The 22,806-nt window shown below is 37.9% G+C and overlaps 1 protein-coding gene across 1 annotated transcript in view; it reads left to right on the top strand.

Annotated features, from left to right (window-relative positions):
* Window positions 1-22,806, top strand: part of USP15 (ubiquitin specific peptidase 15) — a 53,591-nt gene that overhangs the window by 14,286 nt on the left and 16,499 nt on the right. The window contains exons 6-8 of the mRNA XM_009997778.1: window positions 1,733-1,794; window positions 15,305-15,388; window positions 21,957-22,101. Coding sequence (XP_009996080.1) covers window positions 1,733-1,794; window positions 15,305-15,388; window positions 21,957-22,101 — 291 coding nt within the window. The remainder of the gene's footprint in view (window positions 1-1,732; window positions 1,795-15,304; window positions 15,389-21,956; window positions 22,102-22,806) is intronic.

Here is a 22,806-nt window from a genome sequence, read left to right as displayed (position 1 = left end):
TGGGAGGTAAGTGATCAATGCACCAAAATAACAGCTTGTACTATTGTGCCCTTTAGTTTCATGCTGCACACACTTAAACCCTCACATAAGGGTTTAAATAGGTAATTTTAACAACTGTTGGGAGAGCCCCCGTCTCCCATGAAAGACTTTTATTAAAGATGTAACTTGCAAATTGCCTCTATCCTAGTGAAACATTAACTGTGGAGCAAGCATGCTCTAATACAACCATAAAAAGATCTCTAGGTGACATCTGTACTTTCAGCAAAACAAATATTGTTAAAAACTGGGTTTAGCCATGGTTTTTGAAAATGCTAAATGTAGGGGTAGACCATGTGCGTTTGGCCAGTTGCACTTGCTGACACACGAGGTTATTATTTTTCTTGCAGAGCCTCCTAATCTAATAATAGTTATTCTAACTGTTACAGTCTATCTAAACTAACAGTAATTTTTTTACTGTGTAATTCTAAATTATGTGTGTTATATTATAAGGTATAAACATTATAAGGTATAAACATTATAAGGTAATGTTTTTAATTTATCTGTTGGATTCTGAAGTGCACCTCTAGGGGTTCCATTGAACTTTTTAAGTCTAAATCTTTCTTTTATTTAATTGCCTCTTTGAGCCAGTGGAAGGAAATATGGCAGAATCTGTCCTACAGCATTCATGATCAAAGACAGCAGACTACTCTTCTCCAGACAGAAAGCAGGTCATGATAGAAAGCTTGTTTTCAATGTCATGTTAAGAGTATACACATGGAAAATGTGATCACATCTTCAAGTGGCAGCATGACTTACACATAAGTTTTTGAGCATAAGTACGTATGTGAATGTATGTTGCTGTGTAGACACATCTAGGCATAGCATGGCAGTTAATTAGCATCCTGAAACATCAGTTTTCAATAAAGCAGAATTAGTTGCATTGGAAATTAAGAGTTAGATTAATTTTAAATATTGGAATCTGGTTGCCGTTTCAGATCATCTAGGCTATCCCAGCTGTCAGTTGAGAAAGGCATGAGCTTTTTGTAGGTCCTGTGTCATATCTGCCAGCATAGGGCAGATACCTCAAATACCCAAAGGCGTTTCAAATGGCAGTTGGTGCCTGTGTTTAGGACTGAGTGTTCTGCACTCCTTTTTGTACCTAAACCAACTTGAATAAAATTAATTTTATTAGTCAGTTGTCCCATTGAAAGATTAATATTTAGATTAATGCATTTGCAAAAAAACCACAGCAGTAATCTCATAAGTACGATTTTAAGGATATCAAGGCACAAAATGGTTTGGGTTTTTTTTGTTGTTTTGGTTTTTTTCCCCTACCAGCCTGTGTTTTGTGAGAGGCAAAATTCCTTCAGGAGTATCCCTTCTTTAACACGACTGTTAGTATAGACAGCCCTGATTTCTATAGACTCATATGTGTTGTTTAGACATTGCAGAACATTTACTGACCTCTTTGAGAGTTAAAGTCTTGCTGTTTTATCCATGGATTGTTGAGACACAGAAATATTAAGTGGCTTGCCAAAAGCTGCACAAATTCAATTGTGGGGAGAAAAAAAGTTAATAGAGCAAGTGGAAGGTGCAGTGTAATTGACTGGAATATTCTTGAACCTCAGGGAACAGGAGCTTAAACAGAAGTCTTTTCTGTCTCACATGTCAGCAACTCCGTTGAAAATTTTGGAACAGAAAGCAATCTACTGAAATTTTTATTCCTGTTCTCTTATTACATTTTTTGTGGTAGGTACTGGTGATAGAACAGAAGAATGAGGATGGAACATGGCCAAGAGGTCCTTCAGCTCCTAAGTAAGTCGTGAAATAAGTCATGTTATTCACTATAGCTTAACTGTTTTCACATTGTTTTGCTTTTTAAAAACCCTGGGTTTAGAAGTGGCTTTTTATTTTGAAAATTAATCTTAAGATTTTGTAACTGAAAGTATACCAAATAGTGTCAAACTGTGACAGTTACAAGTGTTGCACATTGTAATAATAGTGCCTACATAATGGTGAATTTCTGCACATACGTTGCTTAATTTTGTTGATTTCAGCCTGTGACATATGGTTATCCTGCTTTAAAATAAGAAAAATATCTATAGCAGAAAACAGTAAAACTTATTTACATTTCTATTTCAAAGCATAGAGTATCTGTTAGGTGAACATCTTTTTAACAGTATATTTCTTATATGTAAATGTGTTCATGGATACCTTGTCCTTTTATTTCCAGTGTACAGTATTTATGCATAAGCATTATTTAAATGGCATTCTACATTGCCAGCGTGTTGCTTTATTTCTTTGTTGAGCTGTCAGTTAACAGAATACAGTGTTCCTTTTCTTTTCTGTTCTTCCTGCTGCCATTATGAACAGCACCTTGATAATGGCAAGTGAGCAGAAAGATTTGAGTGTGCTTTTTCTCGTTTAGATGGATAATTTTTTTAAAATATTGTTTCCAGAGTGTAAACTATGTTCTGTTCATTTTGTAGAAGAGTTGGCAGTTGTTACTAGTAAACTAACATGATCTCAGCCTTACAAAAGGTCAACTGTTTTTTCCCTTTGTTGGCTGCTTCTGGAACATAGCTTTCATAAAAAATTCTTCAAAATTACTTTTAGTGTTCTGCATTCATGTAATTGATGTTCACTGATGTTTTAAAATATTTTGATAGTATCACTGCTTATCATTTGAACGACAGAGATTCTTTAGTGTTTTATCTCAAGCGCTTTTAGGAGGAGCCCTCAGCTTCTGTGAAGTTGCTTAGTGAAGTCTGAGTTCAGTTTAATCTTAGTATGAACAATATAATCTTACTTAGCAAAATTTTACTCTCAAAGAATTGAGAATATGGAGCAGCAGAAAGAATGGGACGCAAAATACTCAGAGTTTAATCTCTGACCTCAAAAAGCATCTAGTAGAAATGTAAATTTGGAGTCAAATTTTAAATGTAGATTTTGAAGATTAAAAGAATGTAGATAACTTAATGTCACAGATTCTTTTAGAAGTTTTGGTAGAAAGATATTTTTAGTGATGGTATCTGCTTTTATTATGCCAAATCTCCATTTTGCTTTATAGAAATCATTCAGGAACTCCTGGAAAATTGTTTGATCTGGGGATAAGTAAAATGATAATTGAGAATACTGGTGTCAGAGGAGGGTATAAGTAAACTAGGAAATGAGGATGAATAGTTTTACTGTGAAGCTGGTGTATGTTTTTAAGTGTTGGCAGATATCACAAAGATTGAAATTTGGTATTCAAATGCATTGTAATACTGTAAAGTTTGCAAAATTTAGTCGATATCAAATAGAAACTTTCAACAAACAGTACTGGGGACAGGTTTTTACATCTGTTTAAAACTTTATGCAAAATTAAGCTAATGTATAAAGGAGTAGAAATATTAAGCACTTGAAGGACCTCTTGAGTCTTCTTTGTGAGAAGCATTAAGAGTGGTAGTTTGTCATCACAAGTAGTATATATCCAGATACCTTCCTAAAGTCCTGGCATCTCTTCATAGTGCTTGTTGTAGAATACAAATTGTGAACATAGATTCTGAGACCAGGTTACAAAACGCCATTTTTAGAAAGGTCAAAATAGAGAATATTAGAAAGTGTTAAAGGTTTGTAACAATTGTAAAGGGCAGGACCATTTCATAAAATCAGCTAAACTTTTCACAGAATCACAGGATACTTGAAGTTGGAAGGTGTCCCTGGAGAATATCTGATCCAGCCCATCTGCTCAACTAGAGCAGTTTGCTTGGGACTGTGTCCAGTTAGGTTTTGAGCTTCTCCAAAGATGAAGGCTCCACAGCCTCCCTGGAAAACCTATTCCAGTGTTTGATAACACCCACTGTAAACTAGAATTTCTTTTACTTAAATGGAATTGTCTGTGTTGTAGTTTGTTAGTGTTGCATCTTCTTTCAGTGAGCACCACTGAGAATGGTCTTGCTCCACCTTACTGATTTCCTCCCATTAGATATTTATACACATTAATGACTGTATCTGTAGCCTTCTCTTCTGCAGGCTGAAAAGTCTCAGCTGCAATCCCTTGATCACCTTTGTGGCCTCTCACTAGACTTGCTCCAGTGTGTCCTTGCTTCTCTTGTACTGGGCAGCCTAGAAGTGAACCCAGCACTCCAGGGGCATTCCACCAGTGCAGAGTGGAGGGGAAGGATCACCTTTCTTGACCTGCTGGCAGTGCTTTTACCAGTGGAGCTCAGGAGGTTATTGGCCCAAGGTCACATTGCTGGTTTGTGTTCAGCTTTTTGCCCACCAGGACCCCAGGTGCTTCTCTGCCAAGCTCCTTTCCAGTGTGTCCTCCTGCCTGGGGTTATGCTTCCACAGGTGCAGGCCTTTGCATTTCCTTTGATTGAATTTCGTGAGGCTCCTGTCTGCCCATTTCTGCAGCCTGTCAAGGTCCATCTGAATGGCAGCATGATGTATATTGTGACAGTTGAGAGTTAGTAAGATGTTTTAAAGAATTTCCCTGCCTCTTTCTAATTAGCAGAAGCATAGCAGTGATGTGTCTATTGATTGCTTCTTTTCACAGAATTGTCAAGAGTTGGAAGGGACCTCTAGACATCATCTAGTCCGACTCCCTCGCCAAAGCAGGATCTCCTAGAACACATTACTTTTGGCAGTTTCTTTCTTCCTACTGTAGGTGATGAGCTTTGGCAGTTTTTGTTATAAGAAACATGTTTATGGTAAAGGTGCGACCATTTTTTTCTCCTGCAAGAAAAGAAAAAAAACTACTTTGAAAGTGGCCAAATTGGGACCTCAGCTCAAGATAGGAAGGAACACTTTCAGAAGTGATAGTTCTGTTTCTCTTAAAAGTCTAATGAATCTTTACAAGTGAAAAGATCAGTTATCAAAATAAGTCTCTCTTGAAGAAATTAGAAAGGAATTATTTCAAGTTTGAGATCTTCTTTTTTACAGGGCTATAGACCCTGCTCTGTGACTTAGAATTTCAGTGCAAATTTCTCAGTTTTTTCATATAATTTGAGTGTACTGTTCTTTTAACTTCTGAATTTAATTAATTTTGGAAGTAATTGCAATATCTGATGCAAAATCCCCTCTAAATGTTAAGAATACCTGCTCTTGTTTCATATTTTAATTCTGCTTTAAAAGTTTTGAGTTCTTTTTTTGTCTGAAAGTATTGAAATGTGGGGTACATTCTGAAAATGTGCACAGTGAGGCAGTGAGGCTTAAGAATAACTGGACTTTTGGCTCTGTGAGAGCCAAAACTGTTTATATTGGCTACTGGGATGTTTGTTGCTCAGGAAGCTTGGCTTGTGTGAAACTTTTTCTAGGGAGCTCAGAGTAACTTCTCCTGGAATTACCTTACTGCCATGGGTTCCCAAAATAGATATTATTCAGAATTAATGTGCAATTCTGCAGAAAATTTTGTCATACTAGCTTTTCTGTGAATAACTGTCTCTTTAATGTCATACATGTGACACACTCGTCCAAGCATGGAGATCCCAGTTGCTTTGCTAGTTTAGTTGCTGCTGATCCCAGTCATTGAATGGAAATTTGTGATCTGCGTGCAGACAGTTTTTTTTTTCCATATGTGTATCCTTCTTGAGAGACTAATCCACACGCAGAAGGACAACCAGCCAACCCTATTTCAGTGGTTTATTATCAAGAGGATGTTTTGAACTAAGGTACCAAAACATCAAGTAGCTTAAGCCACTGTACTGCAAAATCAAATTGCTTATGTTCAGGAAAACCGTTCAATTTAAATGTTTCATCCAATTTGTGATTATAAAACTTGAGTCAAGGAGAAGGAAGCCTAAGTTTTCAAGTTCCATGAATTACCAAATCAACAGCCAGCACAAGTTCTCTATTAATTATCTCTTTAAAAGTTGTTACCTGTTTGTGTGCAAATATGAAAGCAAGTTAGAGAGACATACGAAGAAGCTGTTAACTAGAAACTTATTTCCTTTTCATTTTAGAAAGGTATTATTCACCATTTTCTTAGAAAATAAACAAGTATTAAATCTGTCCATTGATATGTATTCTTCAAAAATATTTCTTATATGGTAAAAATAAGAATTTTCAATTTATCAGTATATATTGGTATATATATGTCTGATCATATCAATATATGTATGCTATATCAATATATGTGTATAATAAAAAGTAGCAGACTTAATTCTGATCTGTTTTTTTTAGACTTCAACATGGAATAAATCACCCAATCAAATATTCTACTACTTTGCATAATTTACAGATACTCTTCAATTAACTTTAACATTTTTTCCATGTAAAAGAGAGCACTTTTTTTTTTTTTTACCATACAAAAATTTAAGACTATAAACATTAATAGTTATGGGGTTTTTTTCTCCTTGTAATAATGAATGTTTTCTTACAATATTTTCATATGGTAAGTTTTTTCTTTATTTTTTTGCTGGTTCAAAACAATATGCCTTTTTATCTTGGAAAACACTAAAGGCTCTTACTTGATTCTTTTTGGGTTTTGAGACAGATCCCATATTGTTTTTAAGAGAAAAAAAAATGTAATAAAAGATGCTTAGCTATACTTTTTGAAATAATCCAGTATTTGTATATCCAAGTTGTGTTAGGAAAAAATGTCCATGAGTCTTCAAAAGACAAAATGTATTTGTCTGCTGAAATGAAAAGTATGATCTTTAATCAAGAGATTTAAAATCTGATGTTTTTCCTGAAGCAGTTGATGCACAGAGAGGTGTTCCTTTCTACTGACTTTTCTGTAAGAAGGGTAATTGTGGAGAATAGAGCTGACTAGAGACATACTATGATGTCTTAAATTGTAAAAACAAGAGCTGTCAGAGCTTGTCTACCAGTCAAGAGCTAGATGGCAGTTTGCTGACACATAATAACTTACCACGTGTTTGAGCACCTGTGGGTAAACATCAAACACTGGTAATGTACAACAGACATTTTCAAGTTAGTTTAACAAACATGTTTGTTAATATCAGTTAATGCAGGGTTGAGAAACTCTTAACTCGTTGTCACTGGTCAAAATCATGTGGGCCCAACCATTCAGCTGGTTTTCAGTTCATTTCACTGTATACTTATGTAACCCATGCTTCATCTGCTTGTCTACGAGGGTATTACAGGAGACAGTGTCAAAAGGCTTACTGATGTTGAGATAAACGACATCCATTGCTCCCTCCCATCTGCCAAGCTACTTATCTCATCATAGAAGCCTATCAGGCTGGTTAAGCAACACTTTCATTTCGTAACTCCATGTTCACTTGCCCTTGTCACCTTCTTGTCACCTGCAAGTACACGCTTCTGTTGCTGGTTTCTGCCCTGCTCTCTTGGGATCCTGAATTTCAATATCTTATGGTCATTTCAGCTAAATCCCAACCTTTACATCACCAACGAGTTCCTCCTTATTTTTAAGTATCTGATCCAGCCAAGCACCTCTCCTTGCTGGCTTCTCAATCACCTCTGTCAGGAAGTTTTCATCAATGCACTCCAGAACCTTCCTGGATTGTTTGTCCCCTGCTGTGTTGCCTTGCAAGCAGGTATCGTGGTGGTCAAAGTCCCCCATAAGGACAAGGGCCTGTGAATGCTGGGTTTTGTCCAGTTGTCTGAAGAAACGTTGTCTGCTTTTTTTTTCTAACCTGATCCAGGCAAATCTGTACCAGTTGCCCACTGATTATTAGAGGAAAAGAGTTGTTCTGGTTGCAGTTGTTTTTGCTGATGTCTGTATTTATGTCTCAACTGTGGATCACTATAGGAGTTAAAAATTTAGGGCAGTTAAACCACAGGGTTAATTAAGTGTGTGGGGAAGTCAGTATCTAATGAAAGTTACTCTCTTGTTTCGGCATAGGACTACAGTGAAGTTTGGTTTTTAAGCTGTCTTTTGCCAGACCATTAAAATGCTAAACTATTATAAATAATTTTGTGGTGTTTGTTTGTTAGATCATAAAAAGTTACATGTCAAACTGATCTGTTTTTTCAGCTATATGCATGTAAGAAACACAACCATTTTCTGATTATTAGGCTTTTTACAATTGGAGTTTAAAATTTATTATTTTTGTCAAGCAAGTAACTGTATTCTTTAGACATCTTTCTCTGGTGTTTTAACACCACAGTAACATTAATACATACTAAAGTTAGTATAGTACTAAAAGGATCTGTAATTTGTCTTAAAACATTGCTGCATGTTTGATTACCTGTTTTGTTGTAGAACATTCCTAAGTCATTGTAGTTGTTTTACAAGTAGGTACTTCTTTCTGGTCACTATTTTTCTATCATTATAGAGACAGAACTGAAGTATGACAATACACTCAGCATTAGCACTTACTGCCTCTTCAGGGTTTTTTTATTCTTGTTTGGGTATTTTTGTTTTGTTTGTTTATAGTGATGGGGGGATTTCTGCCAATGTTGTGAAGAAGCTTTTTCTGCAAGCATTGACATCTGTTATAAGCTTTAAGAGCTGTGAATGAATCCTGTTCTTTGTACACTGGATTTAGCAATTTAAGCAGCTGTAAGCAAAGAGAAAGGCTGCATACCTCCAAGTAGTAGGAATCTCTTCGTATCTTACCTGTTATTATCACTTGTGATAACTGTTGCAGAGACACCCACAAAACAGAGCAGTTAGTCAAAACATGGACAAAACAAACCACGGAGTCACCCACAAAACAGAGCAGCTACTCAAAATGAAGATTTATTCCAATCAAAATTACTCAGCACTCCAATGGACCAAAGTCAACCATAATGTCAGGCAGTAAAATATTACACAACTTTATTTAAGCATGCCTATGTTTACTGAATAATACTTTTAGAAAGTGGCCCAAATGTCACTCACTCACAAAAGAGAAAACCTGCCACTCAAGGATGCCCAGAAAAATGAGTCGCTCAGCCAAAGAGGGTGAGGGCTCATTCAAGAATATATGGCCAGAGAGGTGGTGGAGGCCCCATCCCTGGAGACATTCAAGATCAGGCTTGACAAGGCTCTGAGCAACCCGATCTAGTTAAAAAGGTCCGCGTGCACTGGAGGGAGACCTGGACTAGATGACCTTTAAAGGTCCCTTCCAACCCCACACATTCTGTGATTCTATGATACATCTAGAAGAAATACTCACCAAAGGGAGCGGGGGCAAGGGGACTGAACCCTGGGCAGTTTTTGTGGGCATTGTCCTGATCCAAGGCGAAGGTTTCTGACCAAAGACCTCTGCTCCAAGGAGGACCAACTCAAATCGGCTCTCCAGGGCAGCTCTGTTTATACCCTACTCAAGTCTGATCTGTGGTCAGTTCTAATGAGCTGGAGCCCCCATCTTCTGGACACTTTGAGCCTGGCAACAGACAAAGTAAGGGCCTGGACAAAAGGTAGTCAGATTTCAACAGCCAGAAAGGCCTGATCTTTGTGGCATCTGCCACAGTCCACCCAGTGAGTGACCACAGTCATGACTTGACTGGTTTCCTTGAAGTGGTTGTACATTCGTCTCTTGCGTCCCAAGTTAAAAGGGAGCGCAGTCTCAATGAGCTTTAGTGCCCATTCTGGATCATTGTTCCTTAATTACTCTAATATCCAATAGGGAAACAGGTTTCAAGGGGGTACAGTCTACCATTAACACAGATTTCACTACTGCATGCTTAATTCAACATATTACAATAAAAATTACAGTAATCTTAACTACAGTAATCATTCAAGAAAATCCAGACATATCAGACTCCGCAGCCAATTAGTTCCCAGTACAGCAACAGTCGCTTCTGAGTGTTTTGCCACTTTCTTATTGGGAGCAGCATTTGTCTGTGAACAGGTTTAATTTTTCCACACCTTTCTCCTTCAATTGCTTACAGTATTAGTGTTCCACCGCAGCCCTATATTTGCTAGTTCCCATGGTAATGCTGTTCTAGTCCCCACCCTGTGACATAATCAGTGGGTAGGAAAAATGGTAAGTTCACCATTTGGGTGAATCCTGCTACCATTTTTGACACCGTGTGTTGTCAAAGTCCTGCTTGTCACCATTGCCAGCAGGAGCACCAAGGCACTCTGCTTTTCCATTGTCCTGTAAGAAAACACAGAGCTGGCCTATGGTTAGAAAACAAGCTTTGGGATTAGAAGTCAGGGATTATCCACCAAGCACTAATACGGTGGGTTTTTCCACTCCTGTCCAGGGCTTTCCAGGCATATAAGCCTCTGGCTTTTGCCAGGGTCATAGGCACAATGCCAGTGGAGGGCAATTTCAGCATTAGAGGTTGTCCCATATATGTCTGCAGTGGGAACTGGTTCCTTTTATTGTCTGGTATAGGGTCAGTTATCTTGTGGGACAAGACTTGAATTTGGGGTTTTTCATAACTTTCACAGCTGATAACAACTAAGACTGCTTGCGGTAACTGCATGTCCCAGTCATAGTGCAAGACATCAGCATATCTTTTAATCAAATCGTTGGTTTGTTTGACTATACTGTGGGTTAGCCTGAGGTGAGGCCCTGGTGAGGCTGCACCTGTACTACTTCATTCAGTTCTAGGGTCCTCAGTACAAGAAGGACATTGAGGTGCTATATCATGTCCAAAGGGAACAAAGGTGGTGAAGAGTCTAGAGAACAAGTCTTAAAAGGAGCAGCTGAGGGATCTGGGGTTGTTTAGCCTGGATAAAAGGAGGCTGAGGGGAGACCTTATTGCTATCCACAACTCTCTGAAAGGAGGTTGTAGCAAGATGGTGGTTGGTCTCTTCTCCCAAAATAATTAGTTCCCAGTACAGCAACAGTCGCTTCTGAGTGTTTTGCCACTTTCTTATTGGGAGCAGCATTTGTCTGTGAACAGGTTTAATTTTTCCACACCTTTCTCCTTCAATTGCTTACAGTATTAGTGTTCCACCGCAGCCCTATATTTGCTAGTTCCCATGGTAATGCTGTTCTAGTCCCCACCCTGTGACATAATCAGTGGGTAGGAAAAATGGTAAGTTCACCATTTGGGTGAATCCTGCTACCATTTTTGACACCGTGTGTTGTCAAAGTCCTGCTTGTCACCATTGCCAGCAGGAGCACCAAGGCACTCTGCTTTTCCATTGTCCTGTAAGAAAACACAGAGCTGGCCTATGGTTAGAAAACAAGCTTTGGGATTAGAAGTCAGGGATTATCCACCAAGCACTAATACGGTGGGTTTTTCCACTCCTGTCCAGGGCTTTCCAGGCATATAAGCCTCTGGCTTTTGCCAGGGTCATAGGCACAATGCCAGTGGAGGGCAATTTCAGCATTAGAGGTTGTCCCATATATGTCTGCAGTGGGAACTGGTTCCTTTTATTGTCTGGTATAGGGTCAGTTATCTTGTGGGACAAGACTTGAATTTGGGGTTTTTCATAACTTTCACAGCTGATAACAACTAAGACTGCTTGCGGTAACTGCATGTCCCAGTCATAGTGCAAGACATCAGCATATCTTTTAATCAAATCGTTGGTTTGTTTGACTATACTGTGGGTTAGCCTGAGGTGAGGCCCTGGTGAGGCTGCACCTGTACTACTTCATTCAGTTCTAGGGTCCTCAGTACAAGAAGGACATTGAGGTGCTATATCATGTCCAAAGGGAACAAAGGTGGTGAAGAGTCTAGAGAACAAGTCTTAAAAGGAGCAGCTGAGGGAGCTGGGGTTGTTTAGCCTGGATAAAAGGAGGCTGAGGGGAGACCTTATTGCTATCCACAACTCTCTGAAAGGAGGTTGTAGCAAGATGGTGGTTGGTCTCTTCTCCCAAAATAAGTGATAGGAGAAGAGGAAATTACTTGTGCCAGGGGAGGTTTAGATTAGTTCTTAGGAAAAATTTCATTACTGAAACAGTTGTCAGGCAGTGGAACAGGCTGCCCAGGGAAGTAGTTGAGTCACCATCACTGGAGGTATTTAAAAGATGTGTATATATGGTTCTTCAGGACATAATTTAGTGGTGGATTTGGCAATGTGTTAAATTAATGTTTGGACTCCATGATCACATGGGTCTTTTCCAACGAAAACGATTCTATGATAATATGGTATATGAAACACCCATTGAATGCCTTCTTCTCAGGCCCAATCCTGCATCACTGTGGCCATAAATTGTGGTCTGTCGTCACGGAATACTTACGGGGGTGGGTATAACACTGAACCACTTGTACAACACTCCCGCCGTTTGTTCCCTGGTGGCAGTGCTAGCAGCCGTAGCTGTAGTCAGTCCCAACACCACCTCTACTCCTAGTAAAATATATCTCTAAGAAGCGCTGATTACTTTAGATTGCAGTAGTGCAGGAGCAACCTGTAGGTTCCCATAAAAGTGACTTCCATCCCACGGCTCCTAAATCCCCCCTCAGTCATTGGGCAGGTACCACCGCCTGCCTGCTAATACATCACATTTCAGTGTATTTCCCTTTCTATCTTGCTGAGCTAATCCATTCCATATCAAGCAACAGAGGATGGCAGCCCATGTGAGCAATTTTAAATTAGCCTCGGCTGCAGCCATGGTGCAGCTGGCTGCTGGCAGGGGCTGTGCTCCGGCCCACCTGACTGAAGCAGCCTCCCTGCCTGCTTCTCTGCTGGGCCTCACTCCCCCTCTGGTAATTCCACTGGATTCTGGGTGTAGTTGGTGGATTGCCTGTGCAGCACTGCCTGCAGTGTCCCCTGCACTTAGTGCATTTTGCCAAAGGTAGTTCCTTCCCAGCATGGGCATTCAATCCAGCATACCCTGGCAAGGTTCAGACTCCTGGAAAAGGCTGGTCTGAGTGAGGTTTGGAACTGGCTTGTACACTCCTGTTCCTATCTGTGCCACTGCCTGGCTCTGCCCACCCCACCTTGCACCCATGACTGACTGCATTGTGTGATGTCTCTGCTCCAGTCATCACGTATGCAGGAGGATTGTCAGGGTTTTGCCGGTTACATTCTGTAGCTCTCTGAATCCTTTCTCTGAGAGCCTGGATATCTATCTTGAATGTGTCTGGTAGCTCTCCAGTCAACAGCCTAAGGTGGCAGGGGTCCCACCAGGGCTTCAGTCTGTACCTGGTGCTGCTGCCTCTTGTATGTGGCCTGGATACATGCAACCTTTGGCACTCCTTCCACCAGCTCCCACAGCCCTTTTACCTTGATAGTAACAGGCTCCCCTCCCTCTTTGAGGTCCACAACCCTAGATCAGCAAGCAGTCAGGATGTGATGGACTGGTTGCCTGCTGGCCCATCACTGGGAAGTGCTGTCAGACCCCAAAACCCAATTGCCTCATCATCACTCAGTAGTATCGGATCCCTCACTCACACTGTTAAAGAGGCTCTCCACAAATAGTGAGTTTCTGTTTCACCTGGCTTGCACGAAAACAACTTGGAGTTCCCTGGGCTAAGGTCCCAACCAGAGGGTGGCATGGACAGGGGATTTGGGAGTTCCCACCAGGCAGTCCTGCATGCCTCTCTCTCTTAGTAATAGGTTGCACTTCCTTTTCCTCCAGTTCCTCCATTTCTTTAGAACTGTTTTCATCAGGCTCTTCCCAAGTGTTCCCAACCTAATCTTTGCTGGTCTGCTCCCACAATTAATGTTAGGGTTTGGGAAGCACTGGGGGGCTTTTATGCATATGTCAGCATGATCTCCATCAGCAGATGCTGACTGAACAATTTACTTCTGATTCTAACATTCCAGAATGGTCCTGCACCTGAATCACACAAGCACCTAGGGTGGCACATGCAGTTTCTTTATCTCCACCACACCAAAAGCTTGCATCTGCCACAACAGCAAATGCTATCAAAGAGTAAAACTACTGATTGTCCTTTTTGTGAAGAAACAGATTAATTTTTTTTTTACTTTTTGGTGGAAACCAGACTTTTATTTATGTAGCTAGTTCTGGTTTCTTTTAACTTTTTAGACAATTATGCATTGCGTTTTTAAATTTAAAGCTGTACTGCGTTTGAATTTGGTTTAAATTATATATAAACTTTTCTGGGACAGGTTGCCTGGGGAAGTTGTGGATGCCCCCTACCTGGAAGTGTTGAAGGCCAGGTTTGATGGGGCTTTGAGCAATGTGGTCTAGTGGGAGGTGTCCCTGGCCATGCATGGGGGTTGTACGTAGACGATCTCTAGAATCCCTTCCAGACCAAATCATTCTATAATTCTGTAATTCAAAATTGTTTTGAGAAGTTCAGTTTTGGTTCAAAATTACTCAGTTCAAGTGGCTTATTCTAAAATAATGATATACAAATGCACATAATTTACCTTTTGTCTTGAATTTGGGTAGGGTTAAATTGACTTCAATTTTATAGCTTTCTTGTTGACACAGTCTGTGTGTTTCAATTCTTTGGACATAATGTTCAAAGAAGAGGATTTAGATTGATAAAGAAAATCTGCAGGAAAGCTTTAGGATTGATGGTCAGAATACTTAAAAAATTAAATGTTTTCTTTGCATGCTGATATATCTTTTCTTTTTGAAAAGAGTTTATTAATGAAAAATTGAAAATAAATGTGAAAATATACCTGGGAAAATTCCCTAGGTAAAAATGTTTATCTCCTTGCAGAGCTTAGTTCTTGAAAGGTGCCTAAAAAATCCTGAGCATGCAGAATTTCTTCTCTTAATATTGCATGTGATATGTATTTAAAAGCTTTCCAATGACAGCTGGAGGTTTTTGCAAATCACTTGGAATTTCAGAGGGCCCACAAAAACATAGTGCCTAAATGCTTTTGAGAATTCAGAGCTTTTTCATGGTTGTTTCTAAGATTTTATTAGAAAAAAAAAATGCTCTGCCATATAGTTGATCATTGTATTTAATTGCTGCATTTAGAGGGTGTTTGTGTTTAAAGTTATTAGTATTTTTTAAAATAGTCCTGAATAATGCAGATGAGTGATAATTCTGTTGGCAAAAGGTTTTTAAAGGTCATTTAGTATTGTGCGTAGTGTCTTGGAATTTCTTTAACAATATTAATAAAACAGTTTTATTTACATGTTTTTTCATGCTGGTATTAAACTAACCTTGAAGTATGTATCTTGTCTCAACATCCATTTGTGGTTAAACGAAAAATTAATACAATTTCCATGTTGGAAACTTTACATTCTGCATTTTAGACCATCAAAATATCTGTAGTTATACTATACACTGAAAACAATTTTTCTAGCACAGTGGCCTGCGATTTTTTTTTTTGTTTTGCTTGTTTGATTTTTGGTTTCAATAGCTCTGTTTCTTCAACATTATATGAAAGTTAAAAGTACTGTGAAGCATTTCAAGTTTTAAAAGATGGATTCTGAGGGCTGTGTGTCCTGGGTAATTTTCGTATTTTACCCACTTTAAAAAAAAAAATATTTCTTTTCCATGCTTGTTTATATGCATTGCTCATTTGTTAGCTTTCTTTCATGGTTTTTAATATCTTAGCATTTTTATCTAATTTATCATTCTCATATTTTTTAAGGTCCCCAGGTGCATCAAATTTTTCAACTTTACCAAAGATCTCTCCATCTCTATCAAATAATTATAACAACATGAACAACAGAAAGTAAGCAATATACCTTAAAACATTATTTAATTTTATTGCCCCAGTGTGGCACCAAAAAAAATTGATGTTTTCTAACTCCTAGCTGAAGGATTTTTATTTGTTTTGCAATATTGGGATTGTGAATTGTTACTGGTTACTCTTTCATAGTGTAGGTATTGTAAAGCATGGTAACATTAAATGAAACACAGTTAAAGATGTTTGGTAACTCTCCAAGTCCTCAGTCACACAGACACTAAAAAGGATTTTGAGCGTTGTAAGAAAATACATAAAGACTTCATTTAGAGTTTAAGGTGCTAAAAATTCACTGTTGTTATTATTGCTATCCTACCTGAATTTAGATGGACAGCAAAAATAGTACAAGCTACCTATATTTATGGTGGTTGGGTTTCCCCATTTAATGATGCTAAGGTGATACCAGACATTGATTTGAGTCCACTGCAGCTTTAGCTATTATGGTTATCATAGGGATTATAGTCATTGGTTATTTATCAGTAACTTAATTTCTGTGTCTTAGTGATAGAAGATTTGAGAGAGATCAGATAGTTGTGCTTGAATATTACAATAGACAAAGGTTTAGTAAAAGGCTTCTTGCTTTCAAAGGTTTTCTCCTTTATATTCCGAGTCAGAAGTTTAATAAAGGATGTGATAAAACTCTACAAGAAGACCTTTCATATTCCAGTGAACAACTTTGTATGTAATCTTTTTTTGTTGTACACAACTGTAAAAAAGTTGAGGAATATAGAAAAACATGGAATATTTCACTTTAAAAGATAACGGAGCATCTTTCAAATGCTTGAAACCAGAGAGCACTCATCTTTAATGCAAGCTGGGGGAAGTTGAAGAGGCTTATTTTTACAATTGATTCAAATTTAAAATATTTTCCCAACATGCATTGGGTGATCAAACATGAAGATGTTAAATATTAAAAAGGTGACATAAATATTAAGTATCTTATACAATATCTTCCAGTTAAATACTGCATTTATCAGAAGTGATTTTTCCTAAGGGGTGCTTCTACCAATTGTGAGTAGCCCCATCTCTCACTGTTAAACAGTTGAAATCCAGGTATTTAACTGCAGTCTATTGTACTCTGTGTGCGAAAGTGTAGTAAATAAGAAGTATATTGTAACTATGATTGCATGAAAAATTACTTGACCAGAGCTGAGCCTCCAGCTGAGAACTAATCTCTCCTTCCCCAATTGCTTATGCAAAAGACAGTTATAACACCAGAATCAAAGCTAAGCAGTTACTTTTTCCTAGGGAGCCACCATTTTAAATCAAGCCAGCACAGCTTTCTTCTTTTTTATTTTTTAATTTTCTTTTTTTAATGTTAGCTTCTCCCTAGTGATGCTGTAGTTATTTTTAGGAAGCACTTGTGAAACCAGTTGCTATCTCTTGCAGCTTTTAAGGAGAGTTTCTTCACTTGCTTTAGCTGATTTTTTTATTTCTTGGTTTATTTTGGAGCCAAAATGGGAGCTTTAAGGTAAAATTTTGAGGGGTTTTGTTTGGTTTTTGAATTTGAGAACTTTCAACAAAAATACATGTTTAAAAGGAAGTGATATGAAATTCAGATATGATAAGAAATTGGTCCTTTGAAGTGTCCTAACTGTAACTTAAGCATCTGTAAATCAGATAGTAGGTACGTGTTCTCTTTAGTGTTATGAATCATGAGTCATTTTTCTCTTGTAACTTAAAACACTATCCATCTGGATGTTATGTCAGGCAGACATTCAGTGCAGAGGTAGATGGTTGTCCTTATAATGCAGTACTCCAATTATGAGTGTAAAATAAATGTTTAAAAAAATCACAAATTTATTATTCACTAAAACATATAATACAGGTGAATCTTTACCAGCACTTCTGTCAGAATGTGTGTTCAACAAGAACTAGTTTAGTTACAGAGAAGTCATATCCATAAATACACCATGTACTTGAAAGTACATACTGTTGCATTAAGAATTTTTTGCTTCAAAAAGGAAGATAAAAGATACATCTCTGTATTCAATTCTATTACATCGTTAAGATCAGTTAGATCAGTTTCTACCTGTATTTTAGTCTTCTCACAAGTATCTTCTTATCTAAGCAAGCAGTCCTTTCCCATTAATTAATTCTATCTTCTTTTCATTAATTTCTTAAACAACTACTTAATGTCATCTTTCTGGGAATATTGTCATGTTTCTTCTTAATTCTCTCTATTGCACAATATCTTTAGTATAATAGCAAAATTCTACATTTGTGGCACCTCCATATGCATATGAGACCCTGTGAGTCTAAAAGAAATACTGACATTTGTTTTTAAGATAAATTTAGCTGACAAAGTTGACTTGTAAGGCCAAAAAAGCAAACTACAGGTTTATGTAGTAGCAGTCATAAATGCTGTTCATTGCAACCAAGTTTTTGCAGTTATTAAATCTCAGCTATAGAGCACAACAAATTGTATTGAAAGTCTGAAAAGCATCATGTTTCTCTATATGGCACACATTCTGTAATGCTTGTCTGATCCAGGAAGTAGCCCTCAAATTAGTAAATATTTAGTCATATGTTGAGCTAGTCATGTGTTAGATAATAGAAGTAGCTTGTGCAAACTTTCTCAGGTCCAAAGCCTTCATTTCTGTAAATGTGAGTTTGCATTTGATGGAACGGAGGAGTCCAAATAATTGATCGTTGGTGTTCTTTTGCCTTTACAGGTGATCGTGTTGAAAGAATAACATAGGAGGATTAGCATAATATGTGTTAGTGGATTCAGAAGAGCAGGGAGAGACACACATCATTTAGGTCTTACTGAAATTTCTGTTTATTGCTGTAATATAGCAATACATTGCATGTCACATGGTATTTTTTAAATTATGTGGGGAGGGAATTAAAAACAGTTGAACAGGGATTTTGCTTTGAGAATTAAGTGAAAAGCTGTTTTGTTTTCTTCATTTGTAACCAATGTTTCAGGCTCCTAAATGACTTGTTTCATCATTCAATCGTGTCAGACAGCTGGCAGCTTTGTTCACAAGCTTGGTATATTTCAATATGTTTATTTCAAGAAGTGTATATCTTAATTACATCACCTGTAGAAACACTTCCTTCATGTTGCACCTGGCACATTGGCAAACATACAAGAATTAATATTTTTTTATTTAAGTAGATTATAATGTTATATTTTGCTCTCCAGACAGCAAGCACAAACAATAACGAAGATTGTTGTCTTTGTGTAGTGACTTGAGCCTTTCCTGCTGCTTCAGGCATCTCTAAAAATTGATGGAACCCAATTATGGGTTGTTACCCTTGTTTAAGTGGCTGGTCACTTAAACACATCGACCGTGCATTAAAGTGGTTGAAATATTTCAGAGCTCAGTAAGTGTTCCAAGCTTATAATTTTCTGGTCTCATTTTTGCAACTCAGATTCCTTTTGCAGCACTTGTTGTTGGTATATGGCAGTCCACTGTCAAACTATGTCCTTTCCAAAGCTAGTGGTGCTTTTCCGAACATCTCTGCTCCAAATGCATTCTTCCCAGAACTGTTGCTACACAATGAGTGGTCTGAGTTCATCATCATCTGAAAGCTCCTTCGAGCTTTAAAGGCAGGATACAGACAGTACATATAAGTAATTTCAAATATGGCACGTGTAACTCAAAATTTTAAGATTTACAGATAATAAAGTCTCATTCAGAAACCTCCCTTTTCCATTTTCACTACTTCAGGAACTCTGTCTAGCTGTTCAGGGGTCTGAAGATGGTTTCATTTTTTCAAGTCTAGTCTTATTTTTTAGCATCTGTTTCTTCTAAGAGCCAGCAGTTTTTTCTTTCTGTATTGCCCTTACTTGACTGGCCCATTCTAATACTATCCTTCTGCTTTACCTTACTTTGGTCCTTCATCAAAGGCAACTTTCTAAGGGTTTTGCAGGAAAAGTGGATGGGGACAAGCTGTCACAAGTTACTTTTTCTTAGGCATTTCTGTTTGAATGAAGCTTATGTAGACTTGTCTTGCATCTTTACTTGCTTATCATTGTTAGCCATTTACAACTAACAGTTTATGATACATTATTTTTTCTGCAAATATCAAAAGCATGAAAAGCAGAGACATAATGTAATTTAAATAATAATTATTCCAGAAAAAAGTTAAGTTTGCAGACTCATAAAGCTGTAAAGAGACATCTCCTAGTCTACTGCACATAGCAAGCACTGTATTTTGCTTGATACATTTTGACAAAGTATCACAGAAATGTGAAAGAAAAATACATTCATAGACCTGACTCATGGAACAAGTGTGGTAACTATTCTATAAAACCCTCAAATGTAGTTCTGTGGGCCAGTACAGAAGATGGAAGAGTTCAGAAATGGCTTTCCCTTTTGAAAAGTAGACTCTGACAATTTGTCCCTTAGCGCAAACAAGCATTCGGGATCTATCAGCATTAAAATTATCTTGAATTAAATTATCATTATGTTACTTGGCTGATTTGAGGAGGTCAGTCACATGAATGCATTAGAGCCAAAAGACACTAATTGCATTTCCTAGCTTTCAAGTGTCCCTTCTAAGGTGGCAGGCCATGAAGGGGGAAAAGCTGCAGAGAAGGAAAAAGAAGGGGAATGAAAATCCCCAGGAAAATCATATTCGGTCTGTTTATTACCCTTACATCTCCTAAATTTCCAAAAGAGATTACTGTTAACCATGTGGAAAGTGTACTCTTACAGTCAGGTGAGGAAAGCAGTTAGGAATATGCAGAGCTGGAAGTCGAAGCTTAGTTGTGTACCCTGTATGTGTGCCCTAGATGATCTTTAGGGTCCCTTCCAACCCAAACCATTCTATGATTCTGTGATTTCTGTTAGTGCATGTGCACTGTTGAGCTGGATTGGAGGCTTGATTACATTGTGAAGGTTGCATTAGCACCAGTGGCAAGCTTGTGCTTTCTCTTCCTGTGGGAACTAAGACTTGCTGACTTAAAGGGAATTGGGGTTGATTGCAGAAGCTGGACTGGAGCTGCAAAGGGAGATGGAAGGTGATTTTCCCTGGGGATCTCTCATGCATGGGTGAACCAGGGACTAATGGCAACAAAGGCCAACCACAGAAGCAAACTTGAAGGTTATGTGGGCCTTAGAGTTCAAAAAGTATCTTGTGTAAACTAGAGTGAAGCATTTAAATTAGGACTAAGCTGAAAGGGCAAAACTAACTTTGCAGGGATTTTTCCTGGAGAATGACCAGTAAACACAATGCCACCTAGCTAGTCTGGGGGAAAGCCAGAGAGCAGAGAAAATGCAAGTATATGAAAAAGGGAAGGATTGATAGGAAAGTCAGCTATTAGGAAGAAATATCAGGTGTAAAAGTTTGAGAAAATCAGCTTTAAGGACAGTGGAGCTATAAACTACACAGATTTCTGAGGCCATCAAAAAAGGAAAATAATTTCTTCCACTTCTGCTTGAAATGTTTTTGATTGAAATAAAACAACTGTTATTCATGAGAAGTGAGTAATTGTGCAACAAGGGGACAGTTGTAAATCAGTTGGATATAAAGAGTGTGCTACTGGTCAGGAATAATGGTTGGAGTGCACCACTGGTCACTTGCATCCTGAGACTTTTATAAAAATCTCATTTATCAGGATTTATTCTTTGCTCTGCATAGTTTTCCTTGTAATTCTTAGCAAATTACTTTCAAATTTTTGTTTCAGTTGCTTCAAATGTAAATAATGCTTAGTGACTGCAGAAATACTCTTGACCTTCAGCCAAAGCTATTATCACGCAGATGTCATTATGATCAGTGCCTGAAATAGTTCATGAAAGAGCTTAACGTTTTTGGTTGGTTGTTTTTTCTAACATCTGTAGTATTACAGAGCATCCTCTTAGGACATTCTTTTGATTTTCTGGTGTTCTCGGATATGCTTCGTTTACTGTTTTGAGGTTTATTCCATATTTAGTATCTGCATGATTTCATCTGGAAACAAATTGCCTTAAATCTTACCATTTTACCTATTTCAGTCTTCTCCAGTTTCTCCAAACAGATGCATCATAGAGATTTATAAGGAAGTTGTTACAGGGCATTTTGCGCATTCTTTTACCTCTCAAGGCTTTCCTGCATTTGCATGCTGGATTGTGCTGTCCTAGCAGGGAAGCTATAAATAGACTGTCTGATGCAGTGAGGCAGCTATGCCACAGTGGCCTTGGAAATCTCAGCTTTCACCTGTAACTCTGCATTCCCATTCCCACCGACCTCACTCTCTTGCAGTAGCAGGATGCAAAAGGGACGTAAATGATTGATTGCTGCTGGTGGTGTCTAAAGTCTGAGTGTATTAAATTTGATGGAGCAATGAAGAATGGAGTAAGCTGTGAAGCTGCTCCTATCAAAAAGCGGTAGGGATATAATAATTACAGTTACTGCAGTACATTAGATGTTGGTTGTTTGCAGAGGTGACTTTTAAATTGAAATTAATGTTATTGCAGAAGTTACATGTTCTTTAAAATCCTTCCTTGTTCACAGAAGTTACTTTAACATTTTTAATAATTTTTAAGTTTGTAAAGTACTTGTATGCATTAAAGTATTATAGAGTACATGTTTACATTGTGAAAGGTGTTTTGTTTTTTTACAGTGTGAAAAATTCAAACTATTGTCTCCCATCATATACTGCTTATAAGAATTATGATTATTCAGAGCCAGGAAGACACAATGAGCAGCCAGGCCTGTGTGGCCTGAGTAACTTGGGGAATACATGTTTCATGAACTCAGCAATTCAGGTACGTACTTTAGAATTAAATTAGCTTGCATTATTACTTGGAAATTAGTATCTTGTTACATTTTTTCATGTTTGCAAACTGACATTAAGAGGCTCCACTAAGTAGAAATATAGGATTAAAAGTGAGGAAATAATGCATCTATATTGGTATATTAGTTGATTTACATAGATGCTTTTATTGTTTCCCCTGCTATTGCACAGTGATCAATGTCAAAAAGAAATTGGACCAGCATTCTGCATAAGTGAGTGTTTAAGTGGGATTCTTTGCATTTTGTAATGATTGCCGTGTATGCATGTCAAAAAAACACTTTTTTGTTTTGAGATGCACTTGAGTACAGGTTGTAGTGCTGAAGTGTCAAAAAGTAGATGACCAGTGGATTACTAGGCCTTTATTTCCAGCTAATCATTGTGTACTTTTAAGTGTGCAGGTTAACATGCAGGTAACCTTTGAACATACTTCTATTTGACATTCCCTCTTTGAATGGCTATTTCATGGATGAGATATTTTGCAGGAATGTAATAGCTTGTTTCTTTGCTATGATTGCAAGAGAAATACTAGTATACTTAGCATTACTCTTACCAAGACAAAATAAAACCTTAGTCCTTTTACATTTGAGTGGAAGCTGCGGTGCTAGATTAATTAATGATTAGAAAGAACTAGTAGTTTTATTTGGTTTTGTGCTCACATTCATGTTTTTTCCTGCTG

The sequence above is a fragment of the Chaetura pelagica genome, unplaced genomic scaffold (assembly GCF_000747805.2).
Source record: "Chaetura pelagica isolate M959 unplaced genomic scaffold, ChaPel_1.0 scaffold314, whole genome shotgun sequence".
NCBI classification, from domain to species: Eukaryota; Metazoa; Chordata; class Aves; order Apodiformes; family Apodidae; genus Chaetura; species Chaetura pelagica.
Note: the sequence above shows the minus strand (reverse complement) of the source record. Positions and strands in the feature narration are given on the sequence as shown.